General features: G+C 40.1%; 1 protein-coding gene across 5 annotated transcripts in view; it reads left to right on the top strand.

Annotated features, from left to right (window-relative positions):
• ST6GAL1 (ST6 beta-galactoside alpha-2,6-sialyltransferase 1) overlaps positions 1 to 18,010 on the top strand; it is a 115,831-nt gene that overhangs the window by 75,780 nt on the left and 22,041 nt on the right. For all 5 annotated transcript variants that reach the window (XM_070406601.1, XM_070406603.1, XM_070406602.1 and 2 more), the window contains 2 exons: positions 5,898 to 6,031; positions 10,596 to 11,253. In XM_070406601.1, the coding sequence (XP_070262702.1) occupies positions 10,647 to 11,253 (607 nt within the window). In that variant the 5' untranslated portion in view covers positions 5,898 to 6,031; positions 10,596 to 10,646. The remainder of the gene's footprint in view (positions 1 to 5,897; positions 6,032 to 10,595; positions 11,254 to 18,010) is intronic.

The following is an 18,010-nucleotide window of genomic DNA, read 5'->3' as shown; positions in this document are numbered from 1 at the left end:
AGGCCGTGGAGGTCTTTGTTGTTATAGACAAGAGTAGTTTCACGGGCAAGGGGAGGCCTGAAGGAGTGGGTTCAAGTGAGAATGGGAGGAGGGAAATGGAAATAATGACTAGAAACAGCTCTTTTACTGTAAAGGAAAGAGAAAGGGGAGGAGCTGGTCAAGAGGTTTTGCAGGAGGAATGGAGAAATAAACTGTATTAAAAACTCATGCAGTGGCTAATTATGCGACTTTTATAAAGTCATATATCTTTTTTAGTTAATTCCTTCAGTGAAATAAACAATTATCTATAACTTTTTCCTTCAAGATCTTTCAAACTCTCCCCTCTCCCAAAAATTTTGTCTAAGAAGTGTCTGTACATTACTCTTGCTTCTTACATAGCTTAATTGGAGTACATTTTTTTTAAAAAATGACATATTTTTCATATTTGCTTTATCTATTTTTGGTTGAAGTACTTGCAAATAGATTTAACCTCTAACTGCTTCACATGTATAGGGTTTTTTAAAAACATAACTACAAATATAATAATTATATCTAAAAAGTTAGCAAAGTGATTTCATAATATCATATGCTATCAAATCTATATCCAAATATTGCTATTTTTCCCAATGGGTTTTGTTCAACTAGAAATTCAAGCAAGGTCTACATATTGCATATGATTGTTGTATCTCTGAAGCCATTTGATTGTCATGTGCATTGACTTGTTGTCCTGTAGAATGTCCTGCTTTCAGGATTTGTCTGAAAACCTCTTTATGGTATCATTTAATTTGCTCTTTTTCTGCTATATTTCCTGAAAACTGGAATTGATTGTAAAGGCTTGATCTATATACTTAGTCTACATTTTGGTCAAGAATTTTTCACAGAAAGTGCTGTGTATTTCCTATTGCCTCATATCTGAAAGCACGCACTGTCTTAGATGTCCTACTATCAGGTGGTGGCTGCCTCTGTCAAGAGAGTTTCTTTTTTTTCCAAGATAGGAAAAATAATAGCATGTCTATATGCTGATGGACATGATCTTTGAGAGAGGGATACCTACTGATGCAGAAGAAAAAAGGAAAATTTTCAACAAGAATGTCCTTAAGTAGATAAGAGTACATAGGACATAGTGGACAAATGTTGGATATTATAAGTGTTGGATGCATCTAATTCATCCCTAGGAACAAAAGGAACATTTGGGTATAAATACAGGTTGGGTGGGTAGCTGAGTACAAAGGCATGTCTATGAAAGTTCTATTCTGGTAGCTTTCTTTTTCTCCATGAATAAGGGGAAGGTGAGGATGAGGAGAGCTTTCATGGTGTGTGTGTGTGTGTGTGTGTGTGTGTGTGTGTGTGATAATCCCCTAGGAGAGTGGCAGATGAATTGACTGAAAAAGTAGCACATGATTGCTGGGAAGCATTAAGTAGCTACTTGTAGTTAGTGACTGTGAACTTGAAGTGAAATCAGTAAGCATCACAGTGTGATTTTCTCTAGCCATGTCCAGATACATGTTTGCAGGTGTGGAGTGGGACAGAGAGTTGGATTTAGCCAGGATTGGGGTTTATCCAACCATGTATGATGAGAGAGCTCAATTTAATAACTGACCATGGAATTTAAGCTGGGTGGGAAGAGAAGGGAGGATATAAAGAAAGTAAGAGGCGTGAGAAGGTGGTAGGATCAACCACATTCCATTGTTGGAGTTGGGTATTAATTGGACTCAGCTGCAAAGACAGGAGTGGTGATTACAGAGGGTATGCCTGAAATCAAGACTACAGAGGGAGTATATTTTTTGTAAATGACAAGATCAGAGATATGACCTTGGGACTGAGGGGGCTAAGGTCACAGTCATTGGAGTAGAGGAATCAAAGAACTGAGAGACCAGGGGACTAGAATAATTCTGCAGGTGGATGTTGATATCACCACAAATTCCAACAGAAATAGGGTTGGAGAGAATTATAGTGATTCAGGACCTAAAATATTCAAGGACCTGGGTAGAGATGATCCTGGCTAGATACAGGAGACCAGAGATACATTTTAAAGGAGTTCTCAGATAAATGTCTTGTAGTCTGATAAACGCTAGACACAACAGTGGGGTTGTGCCAATCTCTATGGGGCCAAGAAAGGCTTCAGAGTCCAGGTGACATTTTAGCTGGTGTGGGAGGCTCTGTGGGAGGCTTTCCTACCATGTGAACAAGGTAGGAAAGGACATTTTATTCAGAGGGAACGTTACGTGCAGGGCTTCAAAGGCATGAAACAGCATGGACATGTGGAGTGCCACAATTAAGTTACTCTGGGCAAATTACTCATCTTCCTTGCCTCAGTTTCCCATTCATAAATGGGAATAGTAATGGTATCCACAGAGTAGGTGATGGTAAAATGTGATGTGTATAATATTTGTCACAGGCCCTGTTGTATAATCTTTTGGGTGTATTCTTACTTGATTATTTTTAAAAAATCCTATGAGTTAGGCTCTATTTTCATTAGTTCTGTTTTACAGATAAAGAAGCTGAGTGTTAGGGGGTTGAGTAACTTGCCCAAGGTCATGTAACTAGTGAGAGGCAGGAGTTTGGACTCTTGGTCAGATCAGTCTAATTCTATGGCTCTTACTCAACCCCTAAGCTATAGTTAGTGCTTAGCACTTGGTAGCTATTATTATCATGGTTACTAAAGTTTCTCACCCCATGAGTTGAGGATTCTGTTATCACTTCTGCAGCTGGTTGAAGATCACCCCTCCTATCTCATGAGCAGCAGTGACTATTTTTGGAAGGCCCTCATTACCTACAATAGATTTAGATTGACAGTTGCACTACTTTTGTTTCAACTGGTTGATTTTTGGAAATCAGGAGTGGGGAGTGATTCTTATCTTCTCAGAGGGCAAGTTGTTCCAAGCAGATGCAGTTGATGTGAGGGAGGAAGATCTGGGTTTTCTGTACTCCTCTGATGTCTGCGCACTGAACCCAGACAAAACTCTCATGCCCCAGCAGCTCACACCTTGAGGGGATGGCAGCGAACCAGTATTCATTGGCAAGAGGCATTATCCAAAGGGCAGGTGACTGCCCCAGTGTTCCCTGGGAGGTTGCTGAGAAAGAATATTTTCCATTAGTGATGCCTGAGGAAACAGAACTCTTAAGAGCTGGCAACTCTCCCTCCCTCCATTCACTCACTCACTCACTCACTCACGTACTCAACAAATTGTTATTAAATGCCTACTATGTGCCAAACACTCATTTGGGCACTGAAGATAGTAGTAGAGAAAGCTGATGAAGTTTATGCTTATGGAATTTACATTTTTTTTTGTAGGAGGAGACAAAGGTAACCAAATAATAATGTGAATACATGCATCATTACAAACTCCCATGCCACCAAGGAAATTTACATGACATGAAAAGAAGGATAATGATCAGAAATATTTACTGATTCTTCCAGGAGGCTGCCAGGGAGTCAGTTCTCCGAATTCATAAGGAAAAACCCTGAAATTTTTGACAAAGAACAGAATGGCACCTCTAACTTTTGCCCTGTGAGCCTGCCTGCCTGTTTCCTGGTTATGAAAAGCTGAAATTCCCCCAGCTTGAACCCTAGGCTTCAAGGAAGGATTTCCTTCTACTTCATGGGATGAAGCCAGTTTGTGGCCACCACAGCTTCCTCTTAGTTCTGTTAATGCTGCATCTCCCAGCACAGGTTTCAAGGCCATTTCAATATTGTGTATCAAGTTGATGCACAAAGTTGAAGTGTATTTTCAATATTTTACTTTAGTTTTACTTTAATTACTCAATAGTTTTACTTTAATTACTCAGATAATATAATAAGAATGAAGGAAGTCAAACTGAAAGATGAGAATTTATCTCTTGTCAGTTTACTCACCAACAGTTGCCTGGTCTCAACCATGTACATTTTTTCTAGGTATTTGGATTTGAATAACTTACTCACAATGGTAACATTTTCTGTTTCATTTTCTTTGTTATAATATTTAAGCATTTTCTTTCTCATAGGTACTTAAATTCACACACAATTACACACACACACACACATACATATTCTATAACTAGAGGCCCCGTGCACTGATTCATGTAAGGGTGGAGTCTCTTGGGTTGGCCAGCAATTGGGGCTGATCAAGGCTGTCTCACCTAATCCTGATAGGTGCCAACCAGGGCTGGCCTGGGGAAGTACTGCGAGAGTTTGACTGTGGGAGAGCACTGACCACTAGGGGGCAGCTTCTGCATTGAGCGTCTGCCCCCTGGTGGTCAGTGTGCATCATAGCAACCAGTCAACTGGTGGTTCAGTCGTTCAGTGGTTTGGTCGCTTAGGCTTTTATATATATAAATAGACTAGAGCCCCAATGCATGAAATTCTTGCAAGAGTAGGCCTTCCTTCCCTTGGCTGCCGGTACCAGCTTCCCTCTGGCACCCGGAACCCAGGCTTCTCTCGAAGCCCCGACTTCATCTGGAAGGACAGAAGGACGTCCAGAAGAACGTCCGTCTAATTAGCATATTACACTTTTATTATTGTAGATGGTAAATGATGTACCATCATTTAATTATTTTCCTATTGCTGGGAGCTTAGTTGATAACCTTAGATTTTTCACCATTATAAGTAATTTTGAAATTCAAAACTATTTTTTTACATGTGCATATTGCCTTATAAAACTCATTCTTTATCCTGTTAATCCTCTTTCAGTCTTCACCACACTGAATTAGGAAGGAAATCATTTTACATGTGAAGAAACCAAAATGTATAATCTTTGTCTTTGAATTATTTATTCAGTTTTATTTCCTGGAAGTATGATAATAGACAAAAGCTCTTAATTCTATGGCCTGATTACTTTCTAAAAAGGTTAAATTCATTTCTATTACTTCTTTGAAATATACCGATTTCATTACAATCTGTCCAGAAATGAGTATTATTATCATTTTGAAAGTGGCTGGCTAATGTACATTCTGTTTATGTTATATATCTTAATATTACAGTTGCCTCTTCTGGGTTAAGATTAATCATAATTTCATATGCTTGTTAATTGCATTTTCTATTTTGTGATTTGTCTGCCTGCTCATGTTGATTGCCCGTTTGAGAGGCTTTTACTGTATTAACCCTGTGCATACCTTGACTCTTGTTTCCATTTTTATTACAGTATTTCTCATTGCATAAAAGTTGGGATTTTCATGCAACTGACTCTATTAGACTTTTCCTGTTATTTTTTTACATTCAATCAGAAAGAAGAAAGAGCTGACAAATATAGAATTGTTTTTAGCCTTTAAAAATTATATTTTTATAATATTGTCCCCACTCTAAGAGTAATGCATCTACAGTTTAGAAATTTGAAATATACAAAAAATGTGTAAAAAATGAAAACACATTATTCTACCATCCAGTTTTTTTGTCCTTTCTCTTTCTCACATGCACATTTTTAAAAATGTATTTTTCTGTATTAGAATAGTCTATGATATATTGCTTGTGACCTATTTTTTATATTAACATTACACAATTAAACTTCCACATTTCACTAAATATTCTTTGATAATAAACAATTTAAACACTTTTTAAAAGTCTGCCTAGAGTTTATTTTGAGATGAACTAAATTCTCTCTCCCCCAAATTGCTATTTATACTAGTATATCCCTAAACCAATGACTAAACAATCTGTTCTTCTCCGATTTATCTGTGGTGTCTGCTTTATTTTTCTAGCATGTTCTTATCAGTCTATTCTTAGGTTGTCTGTACTGTTCATTGACCTGGGGCATTGCACCTGTAATAGGCTCTTTTCTCTCTTTTTTTTTCTGAGCCTTCAGGGCTTCCTGGATTGAGCCATAGCCTGGACCAGGGCCTCCAATGGAGACTAGCAGAAGTGCCTGCTATCTTATTAATTTTTAACTCTGTCCCTGTTGGAAAACAGCTCTAACCCCCCCACCCCCCCTTCTTTGTATTTGCAGATGTTTGTTCATCATCCTGAGAAAAATGAGCCTTGGCCTCCAGACCTAATAAAGCACATATCCCTCCCATGAAGAATAGTGCTATATCCTGAGGACCTGGAACTCCTGCAGCCCCTGGGGATTACCCAGAGCAGGTAAGAAACATCCCGAGGTGTGGGCTCCAGAAGGCAGCGAAAGGGAACATCCCTGAATAAAAAATGGTGTGGTAGAGTGTGCTGATAAGGGTGACAGGGTCTCAATGTTCAGCTACAGCTTTGCTGTTTCCTTCATGTGTTTGTTTTTGGTTGATTCAGTGAGGGGTGAGGATAGGTGGTTTGCCTCTTTCTATACTCTATAACAACTGTGGGCAAACTATGGCCCGCGGGCCGGATCCAGCCCTTTTGAAATGAATAAAACTAAAAAAAAAAAGACCGTACCCTTTTATGTAATGATGTTTACTTTGAATTTATATTAGTTCACACAAACACTCCATCCATGCTTTTGTTCCGGCCCTCCGGTCCAGTTTAAGAACCTATTGTGGCCCTCGAGTCAAAAAGTTTGCCCACCCCTGCATAAACACAAGATTTGAAGTTATTCTGAAAAATCTACCTTTTTTGAACCCCACTGTGTGCCCAATCCTGCATTTGATGCCACGCGTGCAGTGATAGATAGGCGGGCAGGCAGTGGAGCCTCAGTTTGGCTGGAATTTTTCTTTCTGTTGGTTCAGTGTTGATTTGTTCTCTGTAGGTGATAACATAAGTTGTCATTGTGTTCTTCTAGAAGTCTGATGGGAGTTGTAAGGATTCATTGATACAGTCCCATCTGTTCAATAATTCTTTTGAGTGCCCCTTTTTTCCTAGACACTGCTGGGCACTGGGTTTCAGAAATGAGCCAGGAAGAGGTTTCCCTCTGGCAGAGATCAGTGTGAAAAGCTGACACTGGATGCCAGAGAACAGAGCAAGAAAGGTGCTAAAAGGGAGGTGGGCTCCATAGGAGGTTAGCAGCGGAAAGGTCATGCTGTCTGATGGCCAGACAAATGGACTAGGGCAGTGGTCGGCAAACTCATTAATCAACAGAGCCAAAATAGCAACAGTACAACGATTGAAATTTCTTTTCTTTTCTTTTTTTTTTTTAAATAGCTTTTTTTGTAATGGCCATTTTTTAAATATATTTTATTGATTTTTTACAGAGAGGAAGGGAGAGGGATAGAGAGTTAGAAACATCGATGAGAGAGAAACATCGATCAGCTGCCTCCTGCACACCCCCTACTGGGGATGTGCCCACAACCAAGGTACATGCCCTTGACCGGAATCGAACCCGGGACCTTTCAGTCCACAGGCCGACGCTCTATCCACTGAGCCAAACCGGTTACGGCTGAAATTTCTTTTGAGAGCCAAATTTTTTAAACTTAAACTATATTGGTAGGTACATTGTTATTAACTTAATTAGGGTACTCCTAAGGCTTAGGAAGAGCCACACTCAAGGGGCCAAAGAGTTGCATGTGGCTTGCGAGCCACAGTTTGCCGACCACAGGACTAGGGGAAAGAGTGCAGTGGTATAAAGGCCTGGGAGCTTAATAGATTGGGAAATTCAGAGTTTGGTGTATTTTCCCAAAGAATTTGGGGAGAAAACATTTCCTGCCTTCTTCCTTTAGTTTGGGTTGCTTAGATTAAACTTCTTCAGTCCCTACCTCTTTAGAGCAGCTTGAGAGATGAGAAGGTCTTGAACCTCAAAGTGCCTATGACGAGAAGCTCCAGCAGCTGGTGGACTTGGGGTCTCAACAGAGGGTGTTGTTCAAGAGGGTTGGGAGGTATCTGATGAATTTCTTGAGGCGATGAGGGGGCACAGATCCTAAAGGCTGAGGCTGTCTTAAAGTTGCAGGTCTGTGTTGTGCCTGGCTGTGTGGCTGAATGCCTCTTTCTTGGGAAACTCAACTTTGGAGAGTAGGTGCTGGCAGGAAGCTGAACACCAGCCCTTTCTGACTCTCTAGTCTCCAGACAGTGAATCAGGGCCCGCCTCCCTACCTTCTGTTTCATTTCACTCATCCATAGAAAAGTTAACTTCCAATTCCACTATTTCCAAATCACTCATGCCACATTGAAAATTATTTACATTAAAAAAAAAATCTGTTTTTTCAGCTGTAAATGGTACTAATAAAAATTTCCCTTCTTATCTCACAGGGCTATACTAGGTCTCATAAGTACATTTACTGTGAAAGGGCTGCCTGAGTGGTAAACTGTGCACACAGGTAATGACTGCTGAGGTGCTGATGGTAAGGGTAGTTTCCTGTGATTGTCAGGCAGATTGAGTTGTCTCGCTAGTGACCCTGTTTGGTCAACATTTACTTTTCACTGCCCTTTATCACAAACTAGAGGCCCGATGCATGAAATTTGTGCAAGAGTAGACCTTCCTTCCCCCAGCTGCCAGCACTGGCTTCCCTCTGGAACCTGGGACCTGGGCTTCCCTCCGGCCACCAGCAGGCACCCAGGATGTCAGCAGGCACCTGGGACCCAGGCTCTCCTCGCAGCCCCGGATTGTCCAGAAGGTCATCTGTCTAATTGGCAAATTATGCTTTTATTATTATAGATGCCTGTCCTTTTAGTGCAAATAAACTTTTAGGATCAGAGAGACCTGGGTTGGAATCCCGGTTCTAGCACTGATTAGTTATTGACTTTGGGGAAGCCCTGTGCTAAGCTTCAGTTTCTTCATTTCCTCAAATGGGGTATTTAATATCTACCTCAGTGGTTCCCAACCTTTTTTTGGCCATGTCCCACCTAAGCATCTCTAAAATCCTGGTGCCCCTTCCCTATGATATATAATTCTTACTATTCAAAAAGTGAACTCCAGTTCACGTGGAGGAAACCTAAAAGGCCATTAACTTCATCTAAACAAGCTTCCAAGGAACATGTCATCCATGAAAGAGAAAAACAAAAGAATGAAAGGACAGTTGAAGTACTAAGGAAGAAATCACTAAGAAATTGTTAAAAAAATAATTATAATATGAAGTGATATAAAAGAATAGCAAAGTTTCGAAACATAATGGAGAACTGAAATGCATAAATATGTCACACTATATATTTATATTCTGTATATGAGGCCCCAGAACCATAAGAAATGCAAAAAAATTCACTGTTAATAACTCATTCTCGAATTGCGCCCCTTAAAAATCAAATTGCCCCCTGTGGGGCATGTGCCCCACGTTGGGAACTACTGATATATCCCATTGTGTTATGGTAAAAATTAAATGAGAGATTGTAGGGACTTCTTAAATGCTACTTTCCCTTCTCTGATTCTGCAGCTGTCATAGTCATGTGCTTGGCTGTGTTGGGGTCTGAGGAAAATTGAGTTTCTTAGTTTTCTGATAATGTGACAAGCCCTCTCCATCATTTCTTGATTTCAAGTTTGAAATCTCTCTCTTTGTAAGGAAGGGACTGTAGATCTGTAGAGGGTTAGCCAAAGCCTAGGGGTGATTCCTTCCGCTCATTATGGTTAATACGCCCATTTAGTTAGGAATGAGTTTGATGTTTTTCAAAAGATACAGACACTGTTTGAGGTCAAAGTGCTTTCATCTTCCATTCAGTTACACAATAAATTCTGGGTAAGCAAAGTAATTCTTTACCCAAATATAAAAGGGACTATTCAGGCTCTATTTTCTTAGTGAAATCAATTTCCCAGAACTTCGGCAGTCCTGTACAGGAAGTAGTAAAAAGGACATGGATTATGGAATCAAGTCCACTTGGACTTGGATCTTACTCGGCTCTATGATCCTAGGCACCTCTTAACCTCTCAGAGCCTCAGATGGCTAATCTATAAAATGGAGATCAGAATACTGTGGCTAGTGATGGTCAGGGCCTCTGCACAGCTCAGGGGATGTCTTCATATTAGACTGATATATATATATATATATATATATATATATATATATATATATATATATATATATATTCCTTGCTGGAGTTGTATATCAGTGGCCCTGGTTTATGGTGACTTTAAATAAAATAACATCTTGTGTGCTTAATTCATCTTTGTGTGCTTCATTTCCTGAATTGGTCACTTATCTGCTATCTTACCAAGATTTCCTATCCTTTACCGTGAGGTCAGCCAGCTTCCCAACACTTGATAGCACTCTCACAAGGCACTCCATAAAACTTTAGTGTTCTGTCGTGAAGCTAACCCTAGCTCTTCTTCTCACTCTGGAGTCCAACACCGCTTAGACTCTTGAGGCACTGTCTGTGGTGAGAGATCTCTTTCTGGTAATTTTAGGATTCTGAGCCCCTTAGGATTTTAGAGAGTTTGGGTTGTTGTGATTTAGACCAGTTAGCCTGCTCTTTCTTTTCTTCTATTTTTCAAGCATGCAGGCCTTAATTAACAGGTGGTGTAAGGCCCTAGGAACCTAATGATTCCTGAGATGTGATTCCTGACCTCAGGGAGTGCAGAGTGCAGTTGGGGAGCTAGACCAAGACAAGAGGAAACTAAGATTCAGAGTATAAAGAGGAATCACAGAGAACACAAACAGGAAGGGAGTGTCTGAGGACTGTTCTCTACATTCAAAACCCAAACTGAGAGGGATGTTTTTTTTCTTTTTTGACAGCTGCAGACCTGGTGGAATTCAAATCTTGTCACTCTAAATCCATTGCTCGGCCTGTCACCCTGCCTCTTGCCAGTCACACTTGTCGATTTCCTTTACATCATTTTTTTTGCCTTATCTTACTTTTTTAGGCTTGTTTTCCTGCTCAGAACAGAGTGGCTCCCTTGAATGCATCCTTCATTATGATTCACACCAACTTGAAGAAAAAATTCAGCTGCTGTGTGCTGGTCTTTCTCCTGTTTGCAGTCATCTGTATGTGGAAGGAGAAGAAGAAAGGGAGTTATGATGATTCCATTAAATTGCAAACCAAGCAATTCCAAATGATGAGGGGCCTGGAGAAACTTGCCCTGTGGTCTGGTTCCCAGACTGCACTTTCAAGCAAAACCCAGGACCCCCACCGGGGCAGCCAGGCCGTTGGCAGTCCTAAGAATCCAGCCAAGACCAAGCTAGAGACCGTCTTCCAGGTGTGGAACAAAGACAGCTCTTCCAAAAACATTATCCCCAGGCTGCGGAAGATCTGGAGGAATTATCTGAGCATGAACAAGTACAATGTGTCCTACAAGGGACCAGGGCCTGGTATCAAGCTCAGTGCAGAGGCCCTGCGCTGCCACCTTCGGGACCAAGTGAACGTGTCCATGGTAGAGGCCACAGATTTTCCCTTCAATACTTCTGAATGGGAGGGTTTCCTGCCCAAGGAGAACATTAGGACCAAGGCTGGGCCATGGGGCAGGTGTGCTGTCGTCTCATCAGCAGGATCTCTGAAGTCCTCTCAACTGGGCAAAGAAATAGGTGGGTTCTTTGGTGTTAAGATTGTTATCTGAACATGAGATTGTTGCCTCATTTGGAGTAGCTGGGCACAGACAAGACCGGAGACTGTGGTAAGTCTCTATGGACTAGCAGAGCAGGCCCAGGTCAGTATTTTTCAATTGCTGGTGAGCCAGAGGTGCCTCAGGGGCAGCTAAAAGGATGGGGATCCAGCCGCCTGCATCTTTATCAATTAGAATAGCTTTATTTTTATCTGTTTTGAATATTAGTGTTCTGAAAATTTTATTTGAAAAGAGAGTTCTACTGATACAAAGAAACAAAATGTTATAATTGACATTTAAAAATAATTGAAGGAGAGATCTCTACTTTATCTTCAGGTTCTGAAATGTGTAGGTTGTCTCTTTTGGCTCAAACTACCTAAGTAATTTTAAATTTTTCTGTTTGAAAAGAATAAATTAGAACAGGAATTATTATTGTTCCTAGTACCCGCCTGTCACCATACATAGTTATTATAGCATTATTGACTATATTCCCTATACTGTACTTTATATCCCCATGTCTATTTTGAAACTACCAACTTTTACTTCTTAATACCCTCACCTTTTTTACCCAGTTTCCTAATCCCATCTCATCTGGAAACCCTCAGTTTGTTCTCTGTATCTATGAGTCTGTTTCTGTTTTGTTTGTTTATTTTGTTCTTTAGACTTCACATATAACTAAAATCATATAGTATTTGTCTTTCTCTGTCTGACTTATTTCACTTAGCATAACACCTTCTAGGTTGATCCATATTGTCACAAATGCTAAGATTTCATTTTTTTAATGACCAAGTAATATTCCATTGTATTTATGTACCACATCTTCTTTATCCATCATCTGCTTTCATATCTTGGCTACTGCAATGAATGTAGCGGTGCATATGTCTTTTCAAATTAGTATTTTGGTGTTCTTCGTATAAATAGCTGGAAGTAAATTGCAGAGTTGTTTTTAATTTTATAAGGACTCTCCATACTGTTTTTCATAGTGGCTGCACCAGTTTGCAGTCTCACCAAGAGTGCATAAGGGTTCCCTTTTCTCCACATTTTTGCCAACACTTACTCTTTGTTGATTTATTGATTGACGTTCTGACAGGTATGAGATGATATCTCATGGTTTTAATTTGTATTTCTCTGATGATTATTGATGTTGAGCATCTTTTCATATATCTATTGATCATCTGTATGTTCTCTTTGGAGAAATGTCTATTCAGGTCCTCTGCCCATTTTCTAATTGGATTGGGTTTTTTTTGGTTTGTTTATTTGTTTTTGGTGTTAAGTTATATAAGTTCCTTATATATTTTGGATATTAAACCCTTATTGGATATATCATTTACAAATATCTTCCCCCAATCGATAGGTGTCTGTGATTACTTATGGTTTCCTTTACTGTGCAAAAATTTTTTGGTTAGATGTAAATCCATTTGCTTATGTTTTCTTTTGTTTCCCTTGCCTTAGGAGATATATAAAAAATATTTTAAGAGCAAAGTCATAGAGTTTACTGTTTACGTTTTCTCCTAGGAGTTTTAAGGTTTCAAGTCTTACATTTAGGTCTTTAATTCATTTTGAGTTTATTCTTGTATATGATATAAGAAGGTGGCCTCGTTTTATTTTTTGCATGTATTTGTCCAGTTTTCCCAACACCATTTATTGAATAGACTGTCTTTACCCCATTGTATATTTTTGCCTCCTTTGTCATAGGTTAATTGACCATATAGGTATGGGTTCATTTCTGAGCACTCTATTCTGTTCTGTTGATCTATGTTTCTGTTTTTATTCCAGTATCATGACATTTTGATTGCTATAGTCTTGAAAATATAGTTTGATATCAGGTAGTGTGATACTTGTTCTTTTTTCTCAAGATTGCTGTAGCTATTCAGGGCTTTGTGTGGTTCCATATAAATTTTATAATTATTTGTTCTAGTTCTGTGAAAAATACCATTGGTATTTTGATAGGGATTCCATTGAATCTATGGATTGCTTTGGATGGTATGGACATTTTAACAATGTTAATTCTTCTTATTCATGGTATATGCTTCCATTTATTTGTATCTTCTTCAGTTTTTTTCTTCAATGTCTTATTTTTCAAGTACAAGTTTTTTATGTCCTTAGTTAAATTTATTCCGAGGTTGTTTTTTTGATGCAATTGTGAATGAGATTGTTTTCCCAATATCTCTTTATGATAATTCATTTTTGGTGTATAAAAATGCAACCAATTTCTGAATACTTATATTGTACCTTGCTACTTTACTGAATTCATTGATCAGTTTCAATAGTTTTTTAGTAGAATTTTTAGGGTTCTCTTTATATAGTTCTATGTCGTCTGCAAATAATGATAGGAATTTTTAATTTCAGTACTGTGGACTACCTTCAGGGGATTTATGAATCCCTAAAATGCTTGCAAAAATATCTGTGGATAAGGTATGTATAGGGTGTGTGTAAGTCAATTTGCATTTTCTAGGAAAAAAGTCCATAGCTTTCAGTTGCTTCTCAGAGGGTATGCAATCCCAAAAAAGATGAAAAGTAACTGGTTGGAATATATAAATTTGCTTTTCTTAGAATCCTTTATAATTAATAAAGATAGAAAGTCTATCCATGCTGGTAAATGTGTACAACACAGAGCCTCAGGTTTATTCAAGACTTCGTAGTTCCCTTATTTTGAGGGAATGTGTTTTCCATTATTGTGAAATGAATCAGGCTAACGAAAACAAAGCACAGGAAATGTTGCTCTCTTTCAGCCTCTGGAAGGTACTGGAGCAGGTGAGGTCATATGTCTCCTTTTTTATTTCTTGCATATTACTGCCAGGAAAAATGGTCTTGAACCAAGCACAAGCTCTCAAAGGGAAGAAAAATAGACCCAAATTGGATTCTCTAGAGCAGAAAGAAATGATGAGATCACATTTTGTACCTCCCCAAATAGGCAGCACTTACTAATAACAGCTGCCAAGATAACCAGCCCCACCTCGACTTTTGCTTTTTTGGTTTCTTTTGGACTGCATTCTCTAGAAACTATATGTGATTGGTTTTTGTTCATCCATAATGGAACTCAATGACTTTCTTTTGTCCCCATTTTTGCTCTACATGGTAATATTTAGAACATTCCAGGTGTTAGCTGATCCTCTTCTTCATGGCAAGTCATCAATGTCAGCCTGGCTGGGATTGTGTTGAAGTTTAAGGCAGAGTCTGATAACTTTTAGGAAGCGGAACTGTGCTATTTATTTTTATGCACTCGTAAAAATGTGGAGTGATTTAATGTTAATTAAAATAATTTGTTTCTATAGTCTGTAGTTATAATTTTAAATATGTATTACATGGAAGCACTTTGATCCTGAGAGATAAAAAAATTGCATGGTAGTCTTTAAATGTTCTGCCTTTTAAAGATATATCCTCTGGGCATTTAGTTTAACATATATTTTAGGCAGTTCATTCATTTATTCATTTATTCATTCATGGATTTATCAACAATACTAAATAGGAACATAGACTATAAAGAGAAAAAGGAAAGGAAAGGCCTTTTGTTGAAGGCCTGTGAGTAACAGGCAGCATGCCAGGCCCAAAGCCTTTCCGCTATTCTTGGGATTTGCCTAGCTTGTTCCTAACTAATGAACATATCAGATGGTTTCAAATGACTTGCTCTTACACATAGTACTGCTGACACGGTTTTGGAGTAGATAACATGTAATTACTCCTGCCCTCCAAAGGGAAATAACCTCAGGAATGAGACTAGAAAATCAAAGTAAGATAAGTTTTATGGCTCCTTTTTTTTGTCCATTGCAAAATTATTTACCAGAGGGATTGTAATAATATACTGTGTCTCTAGCAGTCCCACAAACCAGCCAGTGGGGGGCTCAGTCATTTTCAATCATTTTTTATAGGTATACTAGTACATGTAAAGAATCATAGATTTGTTTGAATTTTAATTTCAAACAATAGCATATTTTTTAATGTTATAACCAAAGGAGTGATGCTTATTGTGCACCTGCTGTGTGTCTAACATGCCTTGCTTGCTCTTTTCATCTTCTCAGCCATCCTGGGAGGTATGTATGATTATTGTTCCCATTTTACTGATGACCTAAAGTGTTGAGGCCTAAAGAGGTAATACAACTGGTTAACAGCAGACTGGGACTTGAAACCCAGTCATTGACTCAAAGGTCATCATACTTAGTCCTTTTGCTCTTGTGCCTCACAGTGACTGTAGTTTTATAAAAAAACATTGGTATGATGTATCCCTTGTCAGGTTAAGAAAAAAATCCCTTGATGTTCTTGCTTACTTGCTCTCCTAGAGGAAAAAAGAGCATTCGAGTGGAGGCAAAAGCAAGAGAAGCAGAGGCTGCAGGGAAAAAAGTACAGAGTGTATTAGGGCATCACAGATAATCCTGTTTGGCTGGGATGTGGGTTCTCATGGGCTATAGAGGACTGAGGAATGAGGCCAGGATGATGGTCAGGGCTCAGCTCTTAGAGAATGTTGAATGTCACAATAAGGACTTTGGGTTTCATTTCTTTCTTTTTTTTGTGTGGGGGGGAGCGGTGTTCATTTCTAAAGTCATGGAGAGATGTAGAAGGTTTTTGAGCAAGTGACAGATGGGATAATGTACATTTAGAGAGATTTCTCACTTCTCTGAGTCCCCTTCTCTATGGGCACTGCTATCTCATCTCTCCCTTATCAGAGACTATTGCCACATCCAGGTGAGATGGGCCAGGCCTGTTCAAGCAGTGGTAGTGGCAGTGGAAAGAGCAGGTGTGATTTGAGAGGCATCATGAGGTAGAAAACATAAAACTTGGTGTCTAACTAGAAATGACCTTGATTGAGAGACAGGAGCTGGAATTTCCAGCCTGGGAGCTGGCTATAACATATCATAGGGCAGCATGTTTCTGGTGAGCACAGGGTATTGGATGTGCTGAGTCTCAAGTGGACAGACATCTATGCAATTGGATATAGGCTTTTGAGAAGAGTCAGATTTAGGGGTCATTTGTATCGAGGTGATAGTTGTGGTCCAGGAAAGAGGACTGATGAGAAAACCTAGAAAATAGTTTACATATAAAGGACAGGGCAAAAACAGGACCAGGCCATCCCCTCCCATTCTACGCCCCCTCCTGAAAAACACCACAAAAGGCCAGTGAGAAGAACTGGAGGAAAACCAGGAGTGGACCATGCAATGGAAGGCAGAGGGGTATGGAATTTGGGCAGATGAGTTCTTTGGCAGAGTGAGCCCTTAGACTGAGGAGCTCAGAGAGCATGATTGTTTATGTCAGGGCTCAGAAAATGTTTTCCATACATGACCAGAGATGAAATATTTTTAGTTTTAAAAACATACAGTATTTTTCACAACGACTCACCTCTGCTGTTGTAATGCAAAAGCAGCCATAGGCAGTAGTAAATGAATGAGCTTGACTGGGTTCCAGTAAAACTTTACAGAAACAGAGGTTTGGTTATATTTGGCCGATGGGCCATAGTTGGCCACTGTGACCTACATATCTAATTTCCATAACCAGACTCTGAATGCAGTCTTCCACAAATCTATCTCCATGCATAAAAGCTTAAGCGACCGTTTCACCAGTAGCTATGATGTGCACTGACCATCAGGACAGACGCTCAATGCACAGGCATGGAAACATGTAACAGACTGATGAATCTCAGAGGGAAGGGGAAGGGAGAGAGCAAGAAGAGATTAACCAAAGATATTTTATGCATACTAGGGACCTGGTGCACTGATTCCACACCTGTGGGGTCCCTTGGCATGGCCTGCAGGGATGGGGCCAAAACCGGCACAGTGCATGGATTCGAACACCGGAGGGGTCCCTTGGCCTGGCCTGCGGGGATCGGGCTGAATCTGTGCACCAGGCCTCCAACATCCCCCGAGCGGTCCTGGATTGCGAGAGGGTGCAGGCCAGGCCGAGGGACTCCACCGGTGCATGAATCCGTGCACTGGGCCTCTAGTCATAGTTATAAAAGGCCAAGAGGTGTCACGACCAAAATGACCAAACGACTGGTCACCATGAGGTGCATGGGGCACCTCCCGGGCCCTCCCCTGTGGCCCACAGGCTCCAATCACAGCAAGGCTGGAGGCTGGCAGGCAGGCAGGGTGGTGGAAGGGTGGGCAGAGTGCAAGTGCGGTGGAGCGGTGGGTGGGGCAGGCATGGCGAGGCGGGCACAGCTGTGAGTACAGCTGCGAGCACGGCTGCGGGCGTGGCGGGCTGGTGGGCACGGCTGTGAGCGTGGCTGCGAACACAGCTGAAAACACGGCTGCAGCTGTGAGCCCGGTGGGCAGGTGGGCGGGTGGGTGGGGCCATGCAATATCATGTGCTGGGCCTCTAGTAGTTATATAATTCATTAAGCTAATTTGAAAATATAAAAAATGTTTGGTCCAAATTGTGATGAAATTTCTTTTGCCACAATTTTCATCTATTTGGAGTTACTATATCTGAAGGCAATAAACTTTCATGTATTTATGAATTTATTAATGAGCTGATTCTGTTAAATCTTATAGTCAGTTATGTTCTGTGCATAAAATGGTCACCAGCCAAATCCTTGCACTCTTTGGGTCTTTACACTGCTGCGTCATCTGGTCAAAATGTACTTCCCCGGGCCCTTCTCAGGCCCAGCCAGACTTTGGGTCTCAGCTAGAGGCATTCCCTGAAACATCACCCTATCTGAAGAAGATTTCAAAGGGTCTCTGTTACACAGCTCAGTTTATTTGTGTCATAGTATTAATTACAATTGGTAATTATCTTGAGTACTGGTCGTT

This window comes from Myotis yumanensis, unplaced genomic scaffold (assembly GCF_028538775.1).
Source record: "Myotis yumanensis isolate MYYU_CA2020_CCGP unplaced genomic scaffold, mMyoYum1.0.hap1 SCAF_2, whole genome shotgun sequence".
Taxonomy (NCBI): Eukaryota; Metazoa; Chordata; class Mammalia; order Chiroptera; family Vespertilionidae; genus Myotis; species Myotis yumanensis.
The sequence above is the reverse complement of the archived record's forward strand: the minus strand, read 5'-3'. Positions and strand labels throughout refer to the sequence as shown.